At 38.3% G+C, this 19,519-nt stretch overlaps 1 protein-coding gene across 2 annotated transcripts in view; it reads right to left on the reverse strand.

The window, feature by feature from the left end:
- PKN2 (protein kinase N2) overlaps window positions 1-19,226 on the reverse strand; it is a 130,076-nt gene extending 110,850 nt beyond the window's left edge. The window contains exon 1 of one of the 2 annotated variants that reach the window (XM_038541459.1): window positions 18,944-19,226. In XM_038541459.1, coding sequence (XP_038397387.1) covers window positions 18,944-18,991 — 48 coding nt within the window. In that variant the 5' untranslated portion in view covers window positions 18,992-19,226. The remainder of the gene's footprint in view (window positions 1-18,943) is intronic. The other variant, XM_038541458.1, reaches the window with a different exon arrangement.
- Between the last annotated feature and the right edge of the window lie 293 nt (window positions 19,227-19,519).

Here is a 19,519-nt window from a genome sequence, read left to right on the forward strand (position 1 = left end):
AATATCAAGATAAATAAATTATTCTTTTAAAAGACATAAAGCATGAGTATTTTTCCACTTCACTAAAATATCTCGTGTATAAAACACTCTTTGCAAGTCTATTTTGTAGGTAACACGATTGGTCTCTTTTAATTTATATATAATTCTATAATTTACAAATATAGAAAACATCATTCAACTTCATCAGTAACAGCTTTAATATTAAATTTTACATGTACTTTTAAACCATGATAAACTCTCCAGGAGTTACACACTCTTCTGCTGGAATCACCATACCTCTACAATATTTTTTTGCTATAAAAATTACTCAAAGAACTTTGATGATACCATGAATACTTACAACTAGGTGGCAAATTACATAGTCTCTTTTATAGTTATTTTCAATTTTCTTGGGGAAAAAAGTATTTTTCACATTCACTTTTAACATAGCTTTGAAAATGTTAACATTTGTTAGGTATACTAAAGAAAAAAACGACAACTCTAAAAGTTAATAAAACTAGAATTGTGTGGAGTACTAAAATGAGGAATGGGAATCAGAAGAGTTTAGGTTAAAGGAGACATTGGCTGAGGAAAAATGAACACCTGAAAACTGGGTATAAAAATCCCTCCCCATTCCTAACTCAAAGAGTCATTTTAAGAACTAAAGAAATACCAGTGAAAGTGCTTTATAACTCAAAAATGCTTCTTCACATATAACTATTAGTAACACTACTATTATTTCAACATCATTCTCTTTATTTTATGAGGTATCTTTATAACCAACCCTAGTTCCTTCTCTATAATTACCATTAAACTATACTAAAATAAAGGATTATCCACCATCTTGCCAACCTCAAAGAGAGCAAAAGGAAAGGTATTCACCCCCTCACCTGCCTCCTTTATTAGTGTAGTGCTTTTAGGGATTCGATAAAGTAAGAATCTTGCTTTAGATTTGACATAAGGTTCCTGTTGCTTATTCCACCACCCTTAAAAGAACACATCAAAACTAACTGTAGGATGTTGTGTAGAGTTTTATGAGGTTTTTAACACAATGAAAACATGCACCAGAACAAAAATTTATAGTAAAATGAACATATTCTGGATGCTGGAGTTCAGAGATAAGGTTTCCATAGCAACAAAATGGAAGAAAGTCAGTTATGCTAACCAATAAGCAACAAACAATTGGACTGTTACTGTAATTTACACAAAACTCAAGCATATTCAACTACAGAATTGATATATTTATTAATATACTTCTGAATATTACCATAAATCTGTTTCTCTAGCGCTGAAATGTGCAGGACTACTGTGGACTCTGCAGATATGTAATCTTAGCTCAGATTTATAAAAAGTCTAAAAGCCTCTGGGAAAGAACAAAATACAGATCTGAATTTATTTAAACAGTTCCACAGAATCACTGAATACTTCCATACCTCCATATTTGCAATAAATATTTCCTGCATGACAACGTGCCACTGTTTTTTTTTTTTTTTAAAGCAGGCTCCATGCCCACCACGGGGCTTGAACTCATGACCCTGAGATTAAGAGTTACATGTTCTACAGACTGAGCCAGCCAGGTACCCCCACACCACAGATTCTTCCCCCCACCCCCCGCCTTCTACCTTGTTAGAAGCAAAAACCCTTCTCTCTGCAGCGTTCCAGCTGTTCTCTCTTTAAATCTCAGGTCAAATTCATAGGTTTTCAGGATGGTTTGAAAGTAATCTAGGTAAGTTGGTGGGGCCAGGTGAGTTGAGGACTCCTACTCCTCTGCCATCTTGCCCCACCCTCCCTGACACACCACAGATTCTTAAATGAAAGCTCAACCCTAGAAGTTCATTATGCATAAACCTATGATTTCTTTATCCTTACACACATAATCTTAGCATACTGTTATTTTAAATGAAGACAACCATGAAAATACACACATTTTCAAACAGCTATCCTCATTATACCTTCTGTGGTGCAAAAGAAGAAAGATGGGAAAACAATTAGCCAAAAAAGTATGATCAGCTCTCTATGTCTCTTACAACTAACTTAAACCAGTCTGTCAGCCACACAACTTCAGTATTTAAAGAAAGAAGAAAAAAGGTCCGGGGGGCGGGGGGGGTGTGGGGGGGTGGTGCCTGGGTGGCTCAGTGGTTGAGCATCAGCCTTAGCCTCAGGTCAGGATCCTCGAGTCCCTCATCGGGCTCCTCACAGGGACCTTGCTTCTCCCTCTGCCTATGTCTCTGCCTCTCTGTGTCTCTCATGAATAAATAAATAAAATCTTTTTAAAAAAATTAAAAAGGTAAAAAAAATGAAGTAATCCTAAAATGTGAATCTGACAGCGGGAGGAGTTACTATCTACTATATCCCAGGCACTCAATGTAAATCATTATAAAAAAAAAAAGAAGAAGAAAAAAAAAACCCTACAGTAACCTTCTGAGCCAGAAATTATCCCTATTTTTACATGAAAACTTGCCTCATGTTGCTAAATAACACATACCAAAGCCAGATCACTAATATGTGCTAAATATGGGATTTACATCTAGGTCTATAGGAGTCCAAAACTTGAATTACCTACTAGACTAATCAGATTTTAATGAGGCCTTCAAATTATTGATCAGTAAATTTCAAAAAGAAATTTGGCAGGTATATATAAAGTTACTGATTTATTATACTGCCAGTTAAGATATTACTATCAATTATCTTCATCATTTCTTAAAAGACAGTAGATATTAACATCAAGAAAGAGTAGAAAAGGCAAAAAATCTCAGAATGGAGAGTCAACCCCCCCCCCCCCCACTTACAAATTCACAATTTTCTATCAGTATATTCAGAATACATACTCAAATGCTGTCCTTAACATGAAAATATCATCATGAACAGCACTGGTCTATGACCCAGTGGTTGTTAACATGCTTGAGTATCTTCAAAAACTGCTTACTTTCTTTTTTTTTTTTTAAGCTCAATAAGGTTTCCTTTTCCTCAGTAACCAAACTGATAATGCATCAAGAATAGATAGGCTCAAGTATCTTTATTGTAACAGGTACTTCTGATACAGGCTCATTAGCAGATAAAAGAATCCCTCTTCTGCCTCAAAGCTCCCAAGAGAATAAATAACTTTTACTGATTCACCAAGAAGTTTTGCTATGTAAAGGTATATCTACTTTCTAAGAATTTATCCTATTAAATATGTAAGTTCCTTTTGTTTGACGAATATTTTTTTGGTGATGTCTAATTTTTTTTGTATATTTTTTATTGGAGTTCAATTTGCCAACATATAACACTCAGTGCTCATCCCATCAATTGCCCCCCTCAGTGCCCGTCACCCAGTCACCCCATCCCGACTACCTTCCCTTTCACTACCCCTTATTCGTTTCCCAGAGTTAGGAGTCTCTATACCATAGAATGTTACTCAGCCATTAGAAACGATGAATATCCACCATTTGCTTCAATGTAGATGGAACTGGAGGGTATTATGCTGAGTGAAGTAAGTCAATCGGAGAAGGAAAATCATTATGTTTAATGAATATTTGAGGAATTTGGCTATGCTATCTGAGAGGAGGAATCCGTGGAGACTGTTCTTCCTTAGGGAGAGAATTTGGAGTTTTGATGGCAAATAAGGAAGAAAGGACATGAAGCTAAGGAGAGGGGAGCCAGGTACAGGAAATGAAATTGAGTATACCATGGGGGAAAGGACTAAGTATGGTTATCTTTTTGGAAATCAGTTAAATATTTGTATGTCAATGAACATGTAGAAACAAAAACCCAGGGAGCAGAGAGTGCCATAAACTTGAGTGCCCACCACCAGGAAAAGAGAAATCTTGAATAGACTTAGGATTTCCAAGGGTGTAAGATTGTGAATTCAAACCTATCTTACCTAAAGCTTGAAGGTAAGATTTCAACATGAATTTGCTTTTCAGATCAACTAGCTAGCTATCAAGAACAATCCTAATGAAAAAGCAAATACTGGCAAGGAAAGATACAAGAGATGCTGCACAAAGTAGAGAGCTAGGGTAAGGACCTGGGCAGACAGGAGATATGTTGTGGTTACTGAAGTAGAGATGCATCTGGGATAAAAGGAAGTAGAGAAAAATGCCAAAAGAAAGAACTAAAACATATGGGTTAAGAGGAATTTGTGCGCTCAAGGCAGAGACTGTGGTTTAGGCTAATCTGTGACTATGGAGAAGTTATTTAACTTTTCTGAACTTTATCTCTCTTGCCTGTAAAGTGGTGATAATAGCACTACTTCAGTAAAGTTGTCTTAAGTGATATAAGACCAATATGAATTAGTTATTTGTTTTTAATAACAAAACTTGTTACTTTTATTGTTTTTGCTTCAGTTCCATTGAGACACAGCCCCTTCTGCCAATGGAAAATTCTCCGTCTGAGATGGGGAACTCAAATATTATGACTGAAGGTAATAAAATTATGTACCTGTCAAGTGGCTCTACCTAAAGAAAAATGATGCAATGCAGTTATGTTCCCTCATAAATACCAGAACAAAAGCAGAAAAAAGTTTAAACTAATAAATGTAAAACCTGAGGCTTTTCCGACAAGAGACTTATTCAACAAACACTGATAAGTAGCTGCTATGAACAAGTTGCTCTGTTCAGAACTAAAGGGGCAAAAGAAAACAGTAAGATATTCTCAGTAACTTTACTCAACTAAGGAGAGAAAATGAAGTAGAATATAAACAACTACAGTGCAATGCAACGATAAATATCATGAGATAGAAAACATCCTACTTAAGTTTTGAGGACACATTATACATGATGAGAGGTTAAGTATGGAAAAAAAATCTGAATTGGGCCTTAAAAAAGCATTCCAACAGACAGAATATAGCAAGAAAAAATAGTAAGGAAACATTACTAATCGTGGAGTGCCTGAAAAATTAGCTGCTTACGTGAAAATAGTCAAGAATTAAAAGGTATTTGGGGACTACAACAACGACACCCATCAGTGCTAAGGAATTAGGACTGTATCTCAGAGGCAGTAAGGAGTCACTGAATATTGGAGACAACTTCTGAATCTGGCAGTCATACATAATCTAAAGAAGACAGAGAACCTAAAGAGGTGGAATATCAAAACACTGCAGTGGCCACATGATAATATGGGCCCAAACTTGGATAGTAGCAAAGTAATGAATGAATTCAAGTTACAAAATTAAAAAAAAAAAAAAAATCAACTGACTATAGTCAAATAAAAATGACCAGTAGATTTCTAGCATGGGCAACCAGGGGAAGAATGATAACCTTTAAAAATATAGAGAAGTCAGATATAGTAAATCAGTAATAGAAATCAGTCATGTATTTATTCAAGCATTTATCAAGCATAAGCAGTAGGCCAGGTGCTAGGTATGTAAAGATGAATAAGACCTAGTTCCTGCATTGAAAGAGACACACATAGAACTTAATTAAGTGATATATATTCAGTTAACAGGACCCATAAAATGGTGACTAGGCTAATTTGCCAATGGATCAAATGCTGCATGACCAATCACTAATTCACTTATCAAAAATGTATCTGAAGTAAAATTTCTGAGTATAGGATATATTCAATCAATATACATGCTTTTCTTAGTAAATTTTAGATTTTGCCAAAAGCTTTCCAGGCAGATGATCATTGCCACTATTAAAGATTAAAGTCAGAAACGGCAAAGGCAAAGACACAGAGGTGTAAAAGCAGTGTAGTTCCAAGAACTACATACAAATAGTTTAATATGACAGAATAATATACAGGGAGAAAAATCTGAAAAGACTGATAAGGGCTGGATAATGTAAGGTCTAATATATTTTATTGTAAAATTAATGGAAGATCATTAAAAGGGTTTCAACAGATGTGCTTTCTAACCTATACTCCCTTCTTAGAGAATAGTTCCCATCCCAAACTCCTACAAGGGTCCCTGCAGCCATTATTGGTACTGAGAACTGCATTCCTCCACAGAGTTTACTGGACCTGGCGTGTATGTTCTGTATGGGGCCAAATTTTCTCATTAAGAATTTATAATTGTGGCATAGAATTAGTGAGTCACTTAACTGTAGATATTAGACTTGTAGAGCTCATGGAAATTCAGAAGTAGGGAGTGCCATTTGGGGGCCCTATGAAAGAACAAATATATAAGAGTTATAAAGCAATATACATACTTAAAGAAGAAGAGATAGGAGGACAGGTAGCCCTAGAAAGCAAGCAAGCCTCTATAGTTTCCTATTCAGTAGTCATGGGATAGGGACATATCCCACCTTTGCATAAAGTGAGACGTCCCTGTAGCCTTCTAGTAAATCCAATTTTTGTTTAAGCTAATTTAAATGGGTTTCTATTTCATGCAATCCTGAAAAGCAAGTTGGCTAATTTGAGTGGTTAATCTGAAGAATAAATGAGAGGACAAATAGGCTAGAAACAGGTAGAACATTTAAACTAGGGAAATGAGTCATCAAAAGATAGCAATAGTAGCAAATATAGGCAGACTATGACAAAAGAAAAGTAGCCAATATTGTGCAGTCATGTCCCTATCCCATGACTACTGAATAGGAAACTAGAGGCTTGCTTGCTTTCTAGGGCTACCTGTCCTCCTATCTCTTCTTCAAGTATGTATATTGCCTTATAACTCTTATATATTTGTTCTTTCATAGGGCCCCCAAGTGGCACTCCCAACTTCTGAATTTCTGAATTTTTGTGCAGGGTCCATGAAGCTTAATTTAGACAAGAGAGTTTCAGGAAGCTGAAGCAGTAACAATTGCCTCGACGGACTAGAGGGAGAAGGTCACTGATACTTTTATGAGAATAATTTCAACAGAATAATTGGGACAGAAGTAATATTTTTAAAAGTTAAGAAATAAGTAGTAGAATACAAACATAACTAAGAAATTTAAGGTAGGTGAAGATTAAAAGAACTTTGAGGAACGCCTGGGTGGCTCAGTGGCTGAGCATCTGCCTTTGGCTCAGGTTGTGATCGTGGGATCCTGGGATCAAGTCCCACATCAGACTACCTATGGCGTACCTGCTTCTCCTTCTGCCTATGTCTTATATTATGTACAACAATGTAAATTATCTAATACTACTGATATACATACTTAAAAATGGTTAAGATGGTACATCGTTATGTGTATTTTAACTTAAGAAAAAATGACCATCAAAAAAAGAACATAATGAGGTAGATTCACACCACTGAATATCACATTAGCAGTAAAAATGAATGAACTGCAGGGCACAGCATAAATGGATCATACAGTGCTGAATGAAAAAGTGACACAAAGGAGCATAAAGAGAATGATGCCATTTACATAAAGTTGAACTGCCCCTCTCTCTCTCTCATGAATAAATAAAATCTCTAAAAAATAAAAATAAGTTTGAAAGAACAGTATTAAAGAAAAAGTACTGATAAAAAAAAGGAGAGATATGAAGTTATTTTTAGGCAAAGAGAAAATGAAAGCCTCATCCTGCAAAAGAATGAAATGATATTCCAAAGGAAGAAGTCTAGAACATTATAACCTCAGTGAGATCAAACATTTTTTCCTTAAAATTGATTAACAACAAAAACCAATGGCTAAAATTCCAAGAAATCTTAAAGCCAAGTGAAAAAAAGTTGAGGAAACTCACATTATTAAATACTATGCACCACGCAGTAGAGGCAATGACTAGGTTAAGTGATTTGCTGAGAACAAAGGAGCAGGAATGGATCGACTTAGGAAATATAGAAGGTCTGAGCTTTATCTGAGGAAAATGACAGGGAGTTAACAAGGAGTAAATCAAGTAAGTTTCTTATTGACCAAAGGCTGCAGGGGATTATAACAGAGAACAGAAAAACCACAAACTGGTACTGTAAGGAAAAAGTAAGTTACTACGATTTAGGTAAGGATAACTTCAAGTATAATTTGTTACATAACCTAATATGATGTACCCTTAACTTTTAACTTGCAAAAAATTAAATAAGGCTATTCAGAAATGTTTCTGCCTTAAAAACTGAAAAATGTTCTATTTTAAGTTTACATTATAAGGAATATTGATACGTATTTCATATTTTAAAAATTAAATAATTCAGACCTTTATTTTACACTGTATTCAACAATCAACTCTAGATATGTTGACTTAGATATAAAAAATAAAATTCCAAAACTCTTAGTAGAAAGAATAGTTGACTGTTAGACCCAAAGTAAGGAACAATTTCTTACACAGCAAGTAACTATAACAAGAGAAGATTGACAAATTCAACTAAAATTAAAATTAGAGGGTTTTTTGTTCCACATCGGGCTCCCTGCATGGAGCCTGCTTCTCTCTCTGCCGATGTCTCTGCCTCTCTCTGCATCTCTCATGAATAAATAAAATCTTAAAAAAAAAAAGGGGGGGGGGATCCCTGGGTGGCGCAGCGGTTTGGCGCCTGCCTTTGGCCCAGGGCGCGATCCTGGAGACCCGGGATCGAATCCCACATCGGGCTCCCGGTGCATGGAGCCTGCTTCTCCCTCTGCCTGTGTCTCTGCCTCTCTCTCTATCATAAATAAATAAAAATTAAAAAAAAAAAAAAAAAAGGATACCACAGCAGTGACAAGAACAAGATTCCAGGTTTGTAAATACCAGTAAATTCTACAATATTTTATTTCCATAAAATAAAATAATTAAAAATAATATTTTATTCTTTTAAAAAAAGATTTATTCATGAGAGAGAGAGAGAGAGGGAAAGAGAGGCAGAGGGAGAAGCAGGCTCCATGCAGGGAGCCAGACGTGGGAATCGATGATGTGGGACTTGATACCGGGTCTCCAGGATCACACCCTGGGCTGAAGGAAGGTGCCAAACCACTGAGTCACCCAGGGATCCCCTCCAGTATTAAATCTAATCAACTCTAGTACTTTATTAACAATCTATGTACATAACTAAATAACTGATCCAGTTTGTTCTTTAAAGAAATAATAGTTAATAATTAGTTTGCACTAAAGAGATATGGAATGGGAAAACTCAGCAGTTCATAAACTATTTACTATATAATTTTCACTACTTTTCTGCTTATAAATTCATGCTTTAATTGAATCAACTAACCTTTGAGTGCCTGGTATGTGTTAAGTGATACAACATTTTATACAACTTTCTACAGTTGTTCATTTGGACAATTTGTGAATCCACAAGTCAAAACCATAGAAGTTTATTTACCCTTTCTATAGAAAATCTAGAATAGAGATTAAGTGCAGGCTTGCTGATCACAATGATATAAATGATTCTAAATATTTGCCAAATGGTAAAACATTTAAAACCGTCCCTCCTACAAACTCGCTAAAAGAAAGTGAAAAGTTACAAACTAAGAGAAGATATTCACAATATATACAAAGGATTAACGTGAAGAATATAAACGACTCCTATAAGTCAATAAGAAAAAAGAGAAAAATAGGCAAGAAACATGAATAGGAATTTCACTGAAAGGAACCATAAAAGGCCAATAAACATAAAAAGAAATGCTCTACATCAGTGATGATCTGGAAAATGCAAATCAAGACCACAAGACAGCATTCTACATTCCTCTGATTTGTAAAAATTAGAAGACGGTATCAAATGTCAGAGAAGATGGATAATCAAAGGATCTTTCATCGCATATATTGCTGATATGAAAATAAATTGGTGCAACCATATTGGTAAGCCGGGCATCATCTTCTAGAGTTGTGCATTCACCTACCCTGTAAGATAGCAATTCTACCTTCAGGTATATAATAAAAACTCTTATATGTATATAATAGGAAAGATGCACAGAATATCCATAGTAGCATTCATCGTTCCCCATTACAAAAACCAGAAAGTAACTAAATGCTCAACAAGAAAGAGTGAATTAATATCCAAATATCCAACAAGGGAAGAGTGCTAATAGTTTACTCAATGAAATATTTTACAGAAATTAAAATTACTATAGCAACATGCAATAACAAAATAAATCAGTCACAGGTGAAAAATCACGTTCAGAAAGATTATATTCAACACAATTATACAAAAGCAACTAAAATAAAAGATACACCTTTTCAAATTACATATCCAGCAAAGGTATATATATCAAACAAGAGAAAGAACACAGGCCTCAAGATGACTACGATCTTAGTAGACAAGAAGGTGGAGATAGCGGTAGGTTAACGTCCTAGCTTTTTTGGGGAGGTTGGGAGTGAGTGGTGTTCCATGGGTGCTTACTATAATGAAAGATAGATGGATAATTAATCCAATGCAGTATGCCTAAGGTTTAATAAGAGGAAAAAACCAGGGATCCCTGGGTGGCGCCGCGGTTTGGCACCTGCCTTTGGCCCAGGGCGCGATCCTGGAGACCCCGGATCGAATCCCATGTCGGGCTCTCGGTGCATGGAGCCTGCTTCTCCCTCTGCCTGTGTCTCTGCCTCTCTCTCTCCCTCTGTTACTATCAGAAATAAAAAAAAAAAAAAAAAAAAAAAAGAGGAAAAAACCAAACCCAAATTTAATGAAATTAGTTCAATGAAAATTCTGAAACAGGCAAAACAAGCACCTCCTCAGAGAACCACTAAGATAACAACTATAGGAAAAGGAAAACAAAATGGTTAATGTGTAAAATATGACATTTAACACATGTATGTATGACATTTAGATACGTAAGTACATCTTCTATAATCTAAAACAAATTCCAAATTCTGTCATAACAACTTTCCAATAAATTAAGGTGTTTGTGTGGAGGTTTCTCAAAGAGTTAAAAATAGAGCTACCCTACAACCCAGCAATTGCACTGCTGGGGATTTACCCCAAAGATACAGATGCAGTGAAAGACCAAGACACTTGCACCCCAATGTTTATAGCAGCAATGTCCACAATAGCCAAACTGTGGAAGGAGCCTCGGTGTCCATCGAAAGATGAATGGATAAAGAAGATGTGGTTTATGTATATGATGGAATATTACTCAGCCATTAGAAACGACAAATACCCACCATTTGCTTCAACGTGGATGGAACTGGAGGGTATTATGCTGAGTGAAGTCAGTCGGAGGACAAACATTATATGGTCTCATTCATTTGGGGAATATAAGAAATACTGAAAGGGAGCAAAAGGGAAAGGAGAGAAAATGAGTGGGAAATATCAGAAAGGGAGACAGAACATGAGAGCCTCCTAACTCTGGGAAATGAACAAGGGGTAGTGGAAGGGGAGGCGGGCGGGGGGGATGGGGTGACTGGGTGATGGGCACTGAGGGGGGCACTTTGACGGGATGAGCACTGGGTGCTATATTATATGTTGGCAAATTGAACTCCAATAAAAAAATATACAAAAATTAATTAATTAATTAATTAATTAATTAATTAATTAAGGTGTTTGTGAGCCAGGAAAGCAAAACTCTAACTAATTAGAAAAAGCAAATCAGGAGCAGCCCTGGTGGCTTAGCGATTTAGCGCTGCCTTCAGCCCCGGGTGTGATCCTGGAGACCAGGGATCGAGTCCCACGTCAGGCTCCCTGCATGGAGTCTGCTTCTCCCTATGCCTATGTCTCTGCCTCTCTCTCTCTGTCTCTCTGTGTGTGTCTCATAAATAAATAAAATCTTTAAAAGAAAATCACTGCCAAGTTTCTAAAATAGATCTTAGTAACAGTATATGTTATGTAATTCTTATGTATCCATTCATCTTTATAATGTAACACCAACATTTACCTTCAAATCTAAGGTATTTATTATTCTGATCAAATATACTTATTTGTGCTTTCCTGTTAATTTTAAAGACAATATTTATATACATAACATTACACAATTTTTGTGAGATTGTGAAAAACCAAACATGACAGTAGTTAATTTCAAGTAAAATTTTATTAGATAAAATTAAGGGATACTAGACATGTATCAAAATAAATGTTTTCTATTTCTGCTTTTCTAAGATACTAGAAGTTACTTTTTCATTAGTACGTTTTCCTATTCAAAATTTTAAATATCTTTCTAAAGCTTTTAACTACTTTTCAACTTTGCTACCAAGTATGAACTCTGTTCTATATCAAAAGTTAATCATATCAAATGTTACGATTTTTTTCATAGAAAATTGGTTTTTGAAATACAATGGACATTTGATAATTGATGCAGTATATCTTACAAGGAAATGATGCAGAACCATTTTTTTTTAAAGATTTTATTTGAGAGACAGTCAATGAGAGAGAGAGAGAGAAAGAGAGAGCGCACGCGCGCATGAGTGGGGAAGGAACAGAAGCAGGAGCAGAAGGACAAGCAGACTTTGTGCTGAGCATAGAGCCCAAGGCGGGGTTCAATCCCAGGACCCCAAGACCATAACCTGAGCTGAAATCAAGAGTTAGATGGTTAACCGACTCAGTCACCAGGTGCCCCAGAAGTAACTATTCTATTAAAATATCACATACACATGTAAGTTTAAGTGATATTTATCTCTATAAACTACTACTCCACTATTTTGTTTAAAAGGGGGCACATAGGAATAACTTGATAAAAGGCATAAAAATCTACTGTTGCCAAATTTGAAAAGCAAAAAAGAGCCTAAGGAGTCAAACACAAAGCCCTGGGGTGTAAAGAGACAGTGCTTAGAAAGTGGCCCCTTACCTCTCCATTTCAACCCTGATCACATCTGAACAGTAAAGTTGTACAAAACTAGAAATAATCTGTATTACACTAATTAGAGATGACAGAAAAACAATCTATTTAGAGCCATCATCTTGTAACACTAGTTTCAGTATAGATTATTACATAATTAGAAAGTATTTGGCAAGTCACTTAAAGACATGGCTGAGGGGACTCCTGGGTGGCTCAGTGGTTAAACATCTGCCTTCAGCTCAGGGCGCGATCCTGGGGTCCTGGGATGGAGTCCTGCATCAGGCTCCCCAAAGGGAGCCTGCCTCTCTCTGTGTGTCTCTCACGAATAAAAAATTTAAAAATAAGGACATGCCTTCAATAAAGTATGTAGCATTCTGTAAGAGTAGTAACAACCAAATCTAAGCTGAAAAACCACATTGTATCAAAACCACTTTGTATCAATTATTCAGAGTTGATGCTATGTATCATTGTCTATTACTAAGTCCATTCTCTACTCCTCACTTTTCTTCTCAACTGTATCTTAAAGTATTGACTCAAATCAAAACATTTTGATATAAAAAAATCAATAAAGCCAGCTATATCCACATATCTCTAACTAGTGGCAAGAAATTTTCTTAATCTATATCTACTTCTATCTTAAAATGTCATGAACCTCATTTCTCTTTAAAATTCTTATAAGTTGGATGCCTGGGTGGCTCAATAGTTGAACGCCTGCCCCAGCTCAGGTTATTATCCCGGGGTCATGGGAATGAGTCCTGTATCAGGCTCCCTGCAGGGAGTCAGTCTGCTTCTCCCTCTGCCTATGTCTCTGCCTCTCTGTCTCTCTCATGAATAAATAAGACTTTAAAAAAAATTCTAGTAAGTGGAGAAAAGGGAGGAAAAGTATTAAATCAATACATTGTATACCTTCGAGTTACACAATATTGTACATCAAATATATCTCAATTAGGAAAGAGGGGGACAGGGAGGAAATAGACTGAAATGCCTTGGGACTTAAAAGCTAGGATAGTTTGTCAGTTATCTCTGAGTAACAGAACTATGAGCACTTTTTATTTTCTTTGTGCTTTTCTGTATTTCCAGATTTTCTACAATGAACATGTATTATGTTTACAATAAAAGAACTACAGGAATGCCTGGATGGTTCAGTTGGCACTTAGTTAAGCACCAGTTAGAGAAATGGCTCTTGATTTTGGCTCAGATCATGATCTCAGGATTGTAGGTTCAAGCCTCATGTCAGGCTCCGTGCTGAATGTAGAGCCTGCTTAAGATCATCTCTTCTCTCCCTGCCCTTCCTGCTTGTGCTCTCTATAAAAAAAAAGAAAAGAACTGTAAAATCCACTTTAACTATCTTGCTTACTTTCTCATACTACATTCCCAACCCACCATAAAATCTTAATCCTCGCAACAGAGATGTTCTACTTTCCAGCATCAGTGCAAAATTAGGTGACATCCATTTACCCATTCACACTAAATGGGTAAAATAATATGTTGTACGTAGGTGTAATGTAACTATTGCAAAAATCCCTTTTGAACTTTTCAAGGAAATATTTTGTGGACAAGGGATTCAAAATGTAAATTAAAGAAAACTAATTTCTTAGAGCAATGATTATCATCAACTTCAGTCAGAACAGTCAAGACATTTCTCATTGTAGGTGACAAATGGAGGACATCTCATCAACATGTTACTGAGTGCCTACTAAGTGCCAAACACATAGCTTGGTTGGTTACACATGAGCTTAAAATTTTAAAGCTAAGTTTATCTTACAGATAGACTACAAAGAAATGCAAAATCTTCTGAAAGGATTTCAGCAAACATTCAACTTTCAACAGAAACAGTAACTGTTAAATGATGAAAACCTGCAAAAAGGTTATTTTGTACTGTTAGTCTCTATAGAATATTACACCTAATTCCCAACAATAATGCACTACTAAGTTACAGACTACCAAAAGACAGTATAAATCATTTTTCCTTGTTATAGAGGAACCTAACAAAGAGTATAAAATTTGCATTAAAGTTAACTATAGTTAATTACATTTTTGGCCAATTTTTTGAAAGTTCACACATAACATTGCAATGCAAAATATTTATGGGTCCACAGAACTGTGGCAGCTCAAAAAAAATGGTATAGTAGAAAACAGTGATGTGATTTCAAACTCAGGTTTACAGTGTAACCATGAACTATCTATCCAACATTCCTAAACAGTTTCTTGATCTGTTAAATGGAAATAACAACACCCACCTTACTGGACTATCATAAAGGTTAAAAACGGTATTTAGAGCACCAAGTACAAGGACTGATATATAGCAAATGTTCCATAAATGTTATTTGTAATCTCTTCTAGTCATATCTTCTCATCTGTATATCCTATAATATGTAATAGATTTTGTAGATAATAAATGTTTCTTGAAATTAATCCCTGTAGTTTAAGGCTAACTACCTCAACCCTCCACTTGAGCAAGTCCCCTCTACTTAAAATCTGCTGAGAATGGAATTTAAGATGCTTGGCCCAATACTTTATTAGGCATTTGATGAAGATAAATCACTGGTAATCAACAAGATATGGGCAGCCCCGGTGGCCCAGCGTTTTAGCACCGCCTTCAGCCCGGGGTGTGATCCTGGAGACCGGGGATGGAGTCCCACATCGGGCTCCCTGCATGGAGCCTGCTTCTCCCTCTGCCTGTGTCTCTGCCTCTCTCTCTCTGTGTCTGTCATAAATAAATAAAATCTTAAAAAAAAAAATCAACAAGATAACTTTATTAGTATGGTATTCAATATCTGGGCTTGCAGTCTACCAAATTACTGTTGTAGCCAATATTTTCATTTTGAGATTCTTTATATAGTTTTCATTAATCAAGTTTCCTTAAGAATAAACTTTAATTTCTTTGGCCCCACAAAAAAATCTGTTTCTACTTCAAATGAAAAACAAGGAGAACAAGATAAAAACAAGCTGGTTACAAAAGATAGGAACTAGAAACTGCCAATTAAGTTCATATTTTTAACAGCCTATTTTTATTTTTACTAGAGCAAATATTCTTCCTTATACATTGAAGCCTCTAGCCATCAAAGTTTATGTGTACTTTATTAATGATTCCTTGTTGAATAATCCTCCTAAATTACTAGCAAGAGTTAGAAACATTACTCCAGAGAAATATTACAGTAATTAATAAAGGCAAACACTATGGTTTCAGATTTTGCTTTGTCTTTCCACTACTTAAGGTTACTAATAACCCAATTCCAACTCAAATAATAAAGTATTTCAAATCCTGGAATATAACTTGAGAAATAGTTGTAAAGTGTTGGATATACAATGTTTCAAAAAGTAAGTATCACTTTCATTAAAACTAGGTTGTAACATGTAACTTTCAGAGTGACACAAGATATGGCAAAGTAACAGTTTTTAACTACTAAACACCAGTTTTAAAACCTGCCACATAATACTTAAAATCAGTATGTCAGAGAGGCATTAAGAACTACGTATTAATTTCTCAATTGAAATAAATTCAAACGTAGACGCTTCTTAAAAATTGGTTCTCAAAAAAAAAAAAAAAAAAATTGGTTCTCCAAACAAGTTTGATAAATATTTGGCTACTATATACTAGTTCCATGACCCAATGAAACAGTAAAAGATTTGAATAGATGGATATACTTTTTTTTTTTTAATTTTTATTTATTTATGATAGTCACACACAGAGAGAGAGAGAGGCAGAGACATAGGCAGAAGGAGAAGCAGGCTCCATGCACCGGGAGCCCGACGTGGGATTCGATCCCTGAGTCTCCAGGATCGCGCCCTGGGCCAAAGGCAGGCGCCAAACCGCTGTGCCACCCAGGGATCCCTAGATGGATATACTTGAAGCAAATTTTATCACCTTTTATCTTAAGTGTAAATATAAATAATGTTCTCAATTAATTTAATACATATGATAAAGTCCAAATGCAATAACTTTTATTAAAACCAAGAGTCGGGGATCCCTGGGTGGCGCAGCGGTTTAGCGCCTGCCTTTGGCCCAGGGCGCGATCCTGGAGACCCGGGATCGAGTCCCACGTCGAGCTCCCTGCATGGAGCCTGCTTCTCCCTCTGCCTGTGTCTCTGCCTATCTCTCTCTCTCTGTGTGTGTGACTGTCATTAAAAAAAAAAAAAATTTTTAATAAATAAATAAATAAATAAAACAAGAGTCAAGGGCAGCCCCGGTGCGGCAGCCAGCGGTTTAACACTGCCTGCAGCCTAGGGTGTGATCCTGGAGACGCCGGATCGAGTCCCATGTCAGGCTCCCTGCATGGAGCCTGCTTCTCCCTCTCCCTCTACCTGTCTGTGTCTCTGCCTCTCACTCTCTCTCTCTCTGAATGAATAAATAAATCTTTAAAAACAAACAAACAAAAAACCAAGAGTCAAATATACCAAGAAAAATGCTCTGGATATACTTATCAACTTATAAGGTAACACTAAAAATCATTCTTTTTCTGGAAGGAGTTAGACTTATTAAAAGTAATATAACTATAGATTAGGTGTTCCCCTACTTTGATCCCATTTTTAAAATACTCATATATAAATTTCTTCTCTCTTTGACTTGCTTCCTTCACGTCAAAATTGATCCTATTAAAAGTCCCTAAGTATACTTATAACACATCTGAAAACATATTTTCAGGTCCAGTGTCAAAATGAGTGTCTTCTATTATAGTTTTCTATAAAATACAAATAAGGATGCCAAATACATCCTAATTCTGAAGCCAATCCATTCAAAGAAAAAATGCTCCTGTCCATTTTAGTGGATTTTTCTCAGAACCAAAGTATGTGTTTCATATTTCAAAACTAGGCAGCGGGAAAGCATTTCGGAGGTGCTTCAAACAAACCTCATTTTAAAAGCTCACGTTAATTAATAAAACCATAAATTCCATTCAGTTAGTAAATGTGGTATGCTGTAAGACGTCATAAAAGGGTGAAAGTAATTAGACTACTATATGGCAACATGTTCAATGACATGAAATTCAAAGCTGATTCAAAGGATTCCAAATTTGCAAGCCTGCATTGGTACGCTTTGCTGAAATCTGTACTTTTGGTCACTAAATGTCAAATATTATAACAATGCCTTCAAGCTTACATCTAACTGCACAATAAAAAGATCTATCGGGGGGAAAAATTAGCAGTTGCAATACTTAATTTTGATATCACGAAGAATCAACCCTTCAGTATCTAGATTAAGTCTTTCAAGAAGAAGTAACCGCCCAAAGCACCACAAAAAAAAGAGAAAGAAAGAAAGAAAGAAAGAAAGAAAGAAAGAAAGAAAGAAAGAAAGAAAGGTATGTGTATTTTTTCTTGTCTTAAATCCTATCTTCAATATTCGAATAGCTAAAGGTGTCTACAGTAAAACACACCAAAATAAACCTAAAAGTCAAGAAAACAAGGGTAAAACTTTAATCCAGATGTGAACATCTCTGGGACACCCCCGGTTTATAAAAAATAATAAGAATAATAATCTCCATAGAGGAGCGTAGGTATCCTTGCACAGCACAGACTTAAGGACAAAATTCCTGCCTACATCATTAAATATTCAGCCGCAAATGGAAGACGATAATAACCCTGCTACTCGGCAGAGACCTCACTAGCTCAGGGACATACTTTGTTCTCTTTCTGCGGGCGTGTGGAGCCCAACCTTTCCCCTCCGTCTACTGCTTGCTCTTTTGTAAACAACTGCTGCGGCTTTTCTCTGGTGTTCAAACCGGGAGGGAAAACGAAAGTCTGAAAAAGCATCAGCATCTGTGAGCGGAGCTTCCGGATCTGAGCCGGGAGTTAGCAGAGAAGGGGATCGCCGAGCTCGGTCATCTGGTTAGAGGGGCCGAGAGAGAAAGGGAGCCCCCGCAGCAGGGGAAAGAGACGGCGTCACCTGGAGACGGGCTAGCGAAGGGGGGCAAGCATTCGGTATGACACGCTTTAAAAAAAAAAAAAAGAAAAGAAAAGAAAAAGAAAAAACTTTGGGGGCTGGGAGTTATGGGGGCGCTCTTTGTGCGGAGTCGGAGGGGAAGGGGAGGGACAAGAAAGCAGCTTGGGAGTCATTCAGAGGGAGGTTAAGGAGCGGGGTGCGAGGGAAAGGCGGGGCGGGGCCTGGCCGGGCAGGGGCGGGGCGGGGCGGGGGGCGCCCGCGGGCCGCGCGGACCCGGGGGAGGGGGCGGCTCCCGGGCCGGGACGGGCCGGGGTGGGGGGAGCGGGAGCGGGGGGAGCGGGGGGAGCGGGCGGCCCACACACGCGCGGCCCCCGCCTCCGGGATGCTAGGCAGGTCGGACTCAAGCGGCGGCGGGCCGGCGCTCCCGGGTGACATCCCGGAGTTTCCGCACTTAGCGGGTCAGGGGCGCGGCGGCCGCACACCCCCCCCCCCCGCCCCGGGCCCCCGGGCCCCCGGCCCCGCGCCACACGTTCTCCCCGTCGCCTCCGCCAGCGCCTCCCGCCCGGGCCGCGGCCCTTACCTGCAACTCCGTGAGCAGGATCTCCCCCCGTTCGGGGTTGGCCGCCATTGCGCTCCGCTCTGCGCTCCGCACCTGGCCGCGGCCGCCGCTGGCGAGGGGAGAAGGCGGGACGGGACCCGGAGCGGGGGGGGCGAGGAGCGGGGAAAGAAAGGGGGCAAAAAAAAAAAAAAAAAAAAAAAGCCTAGGGATTCATGGAGGCGCAGCCCCTGCTGGAGGCGCGGCTTATTTCGCCCGGTTCATGGAGAGCGGCGGGGAGCGAGGGCTCTCGTAGCGGGCTCCCCCTCGCCGCCCGCCCGCCCGCCGCCGCCGCCACCGCCACCGCCCGCCGCCGCCCGCCCGCGCCGGATTCTGTGCGCTCAGTCGCTCCCTCTGGGCGACGCCAGGAGCCGCCTCAAGCTCCTCGGTGCGGGGCGCTGCTGCCGCAGCTGCGGCTCCTCCTGTCGCACCATTTGGCTGTCACTGCGTCGCAAAAGCGGCCTCACTTGGCGGCTGCCAGAACACGTGACGGCCGCGGCCGCTACCTCCCGTGGCGAGGCGGGGGCCGGGGGGAGGTGGGGCGGAGAGGACCCGCGGGCG

Source organism: Canis lupus, chromosome 6 (assembly GCF_011100685.1).
Source record: "Canis lupus familiaris isolate Mischka breed German Shepherd chromosome 6, alternate assembly UU_Cfam_GSD_1.0, whole genome shotgun sequence".
NCBI classification, from domain to species: domain Eukaryota; kingdom Metazoa; phylum Chordata; class Mammalia; order Carnivora; family Canidae; genus Canis; species Canis lupus.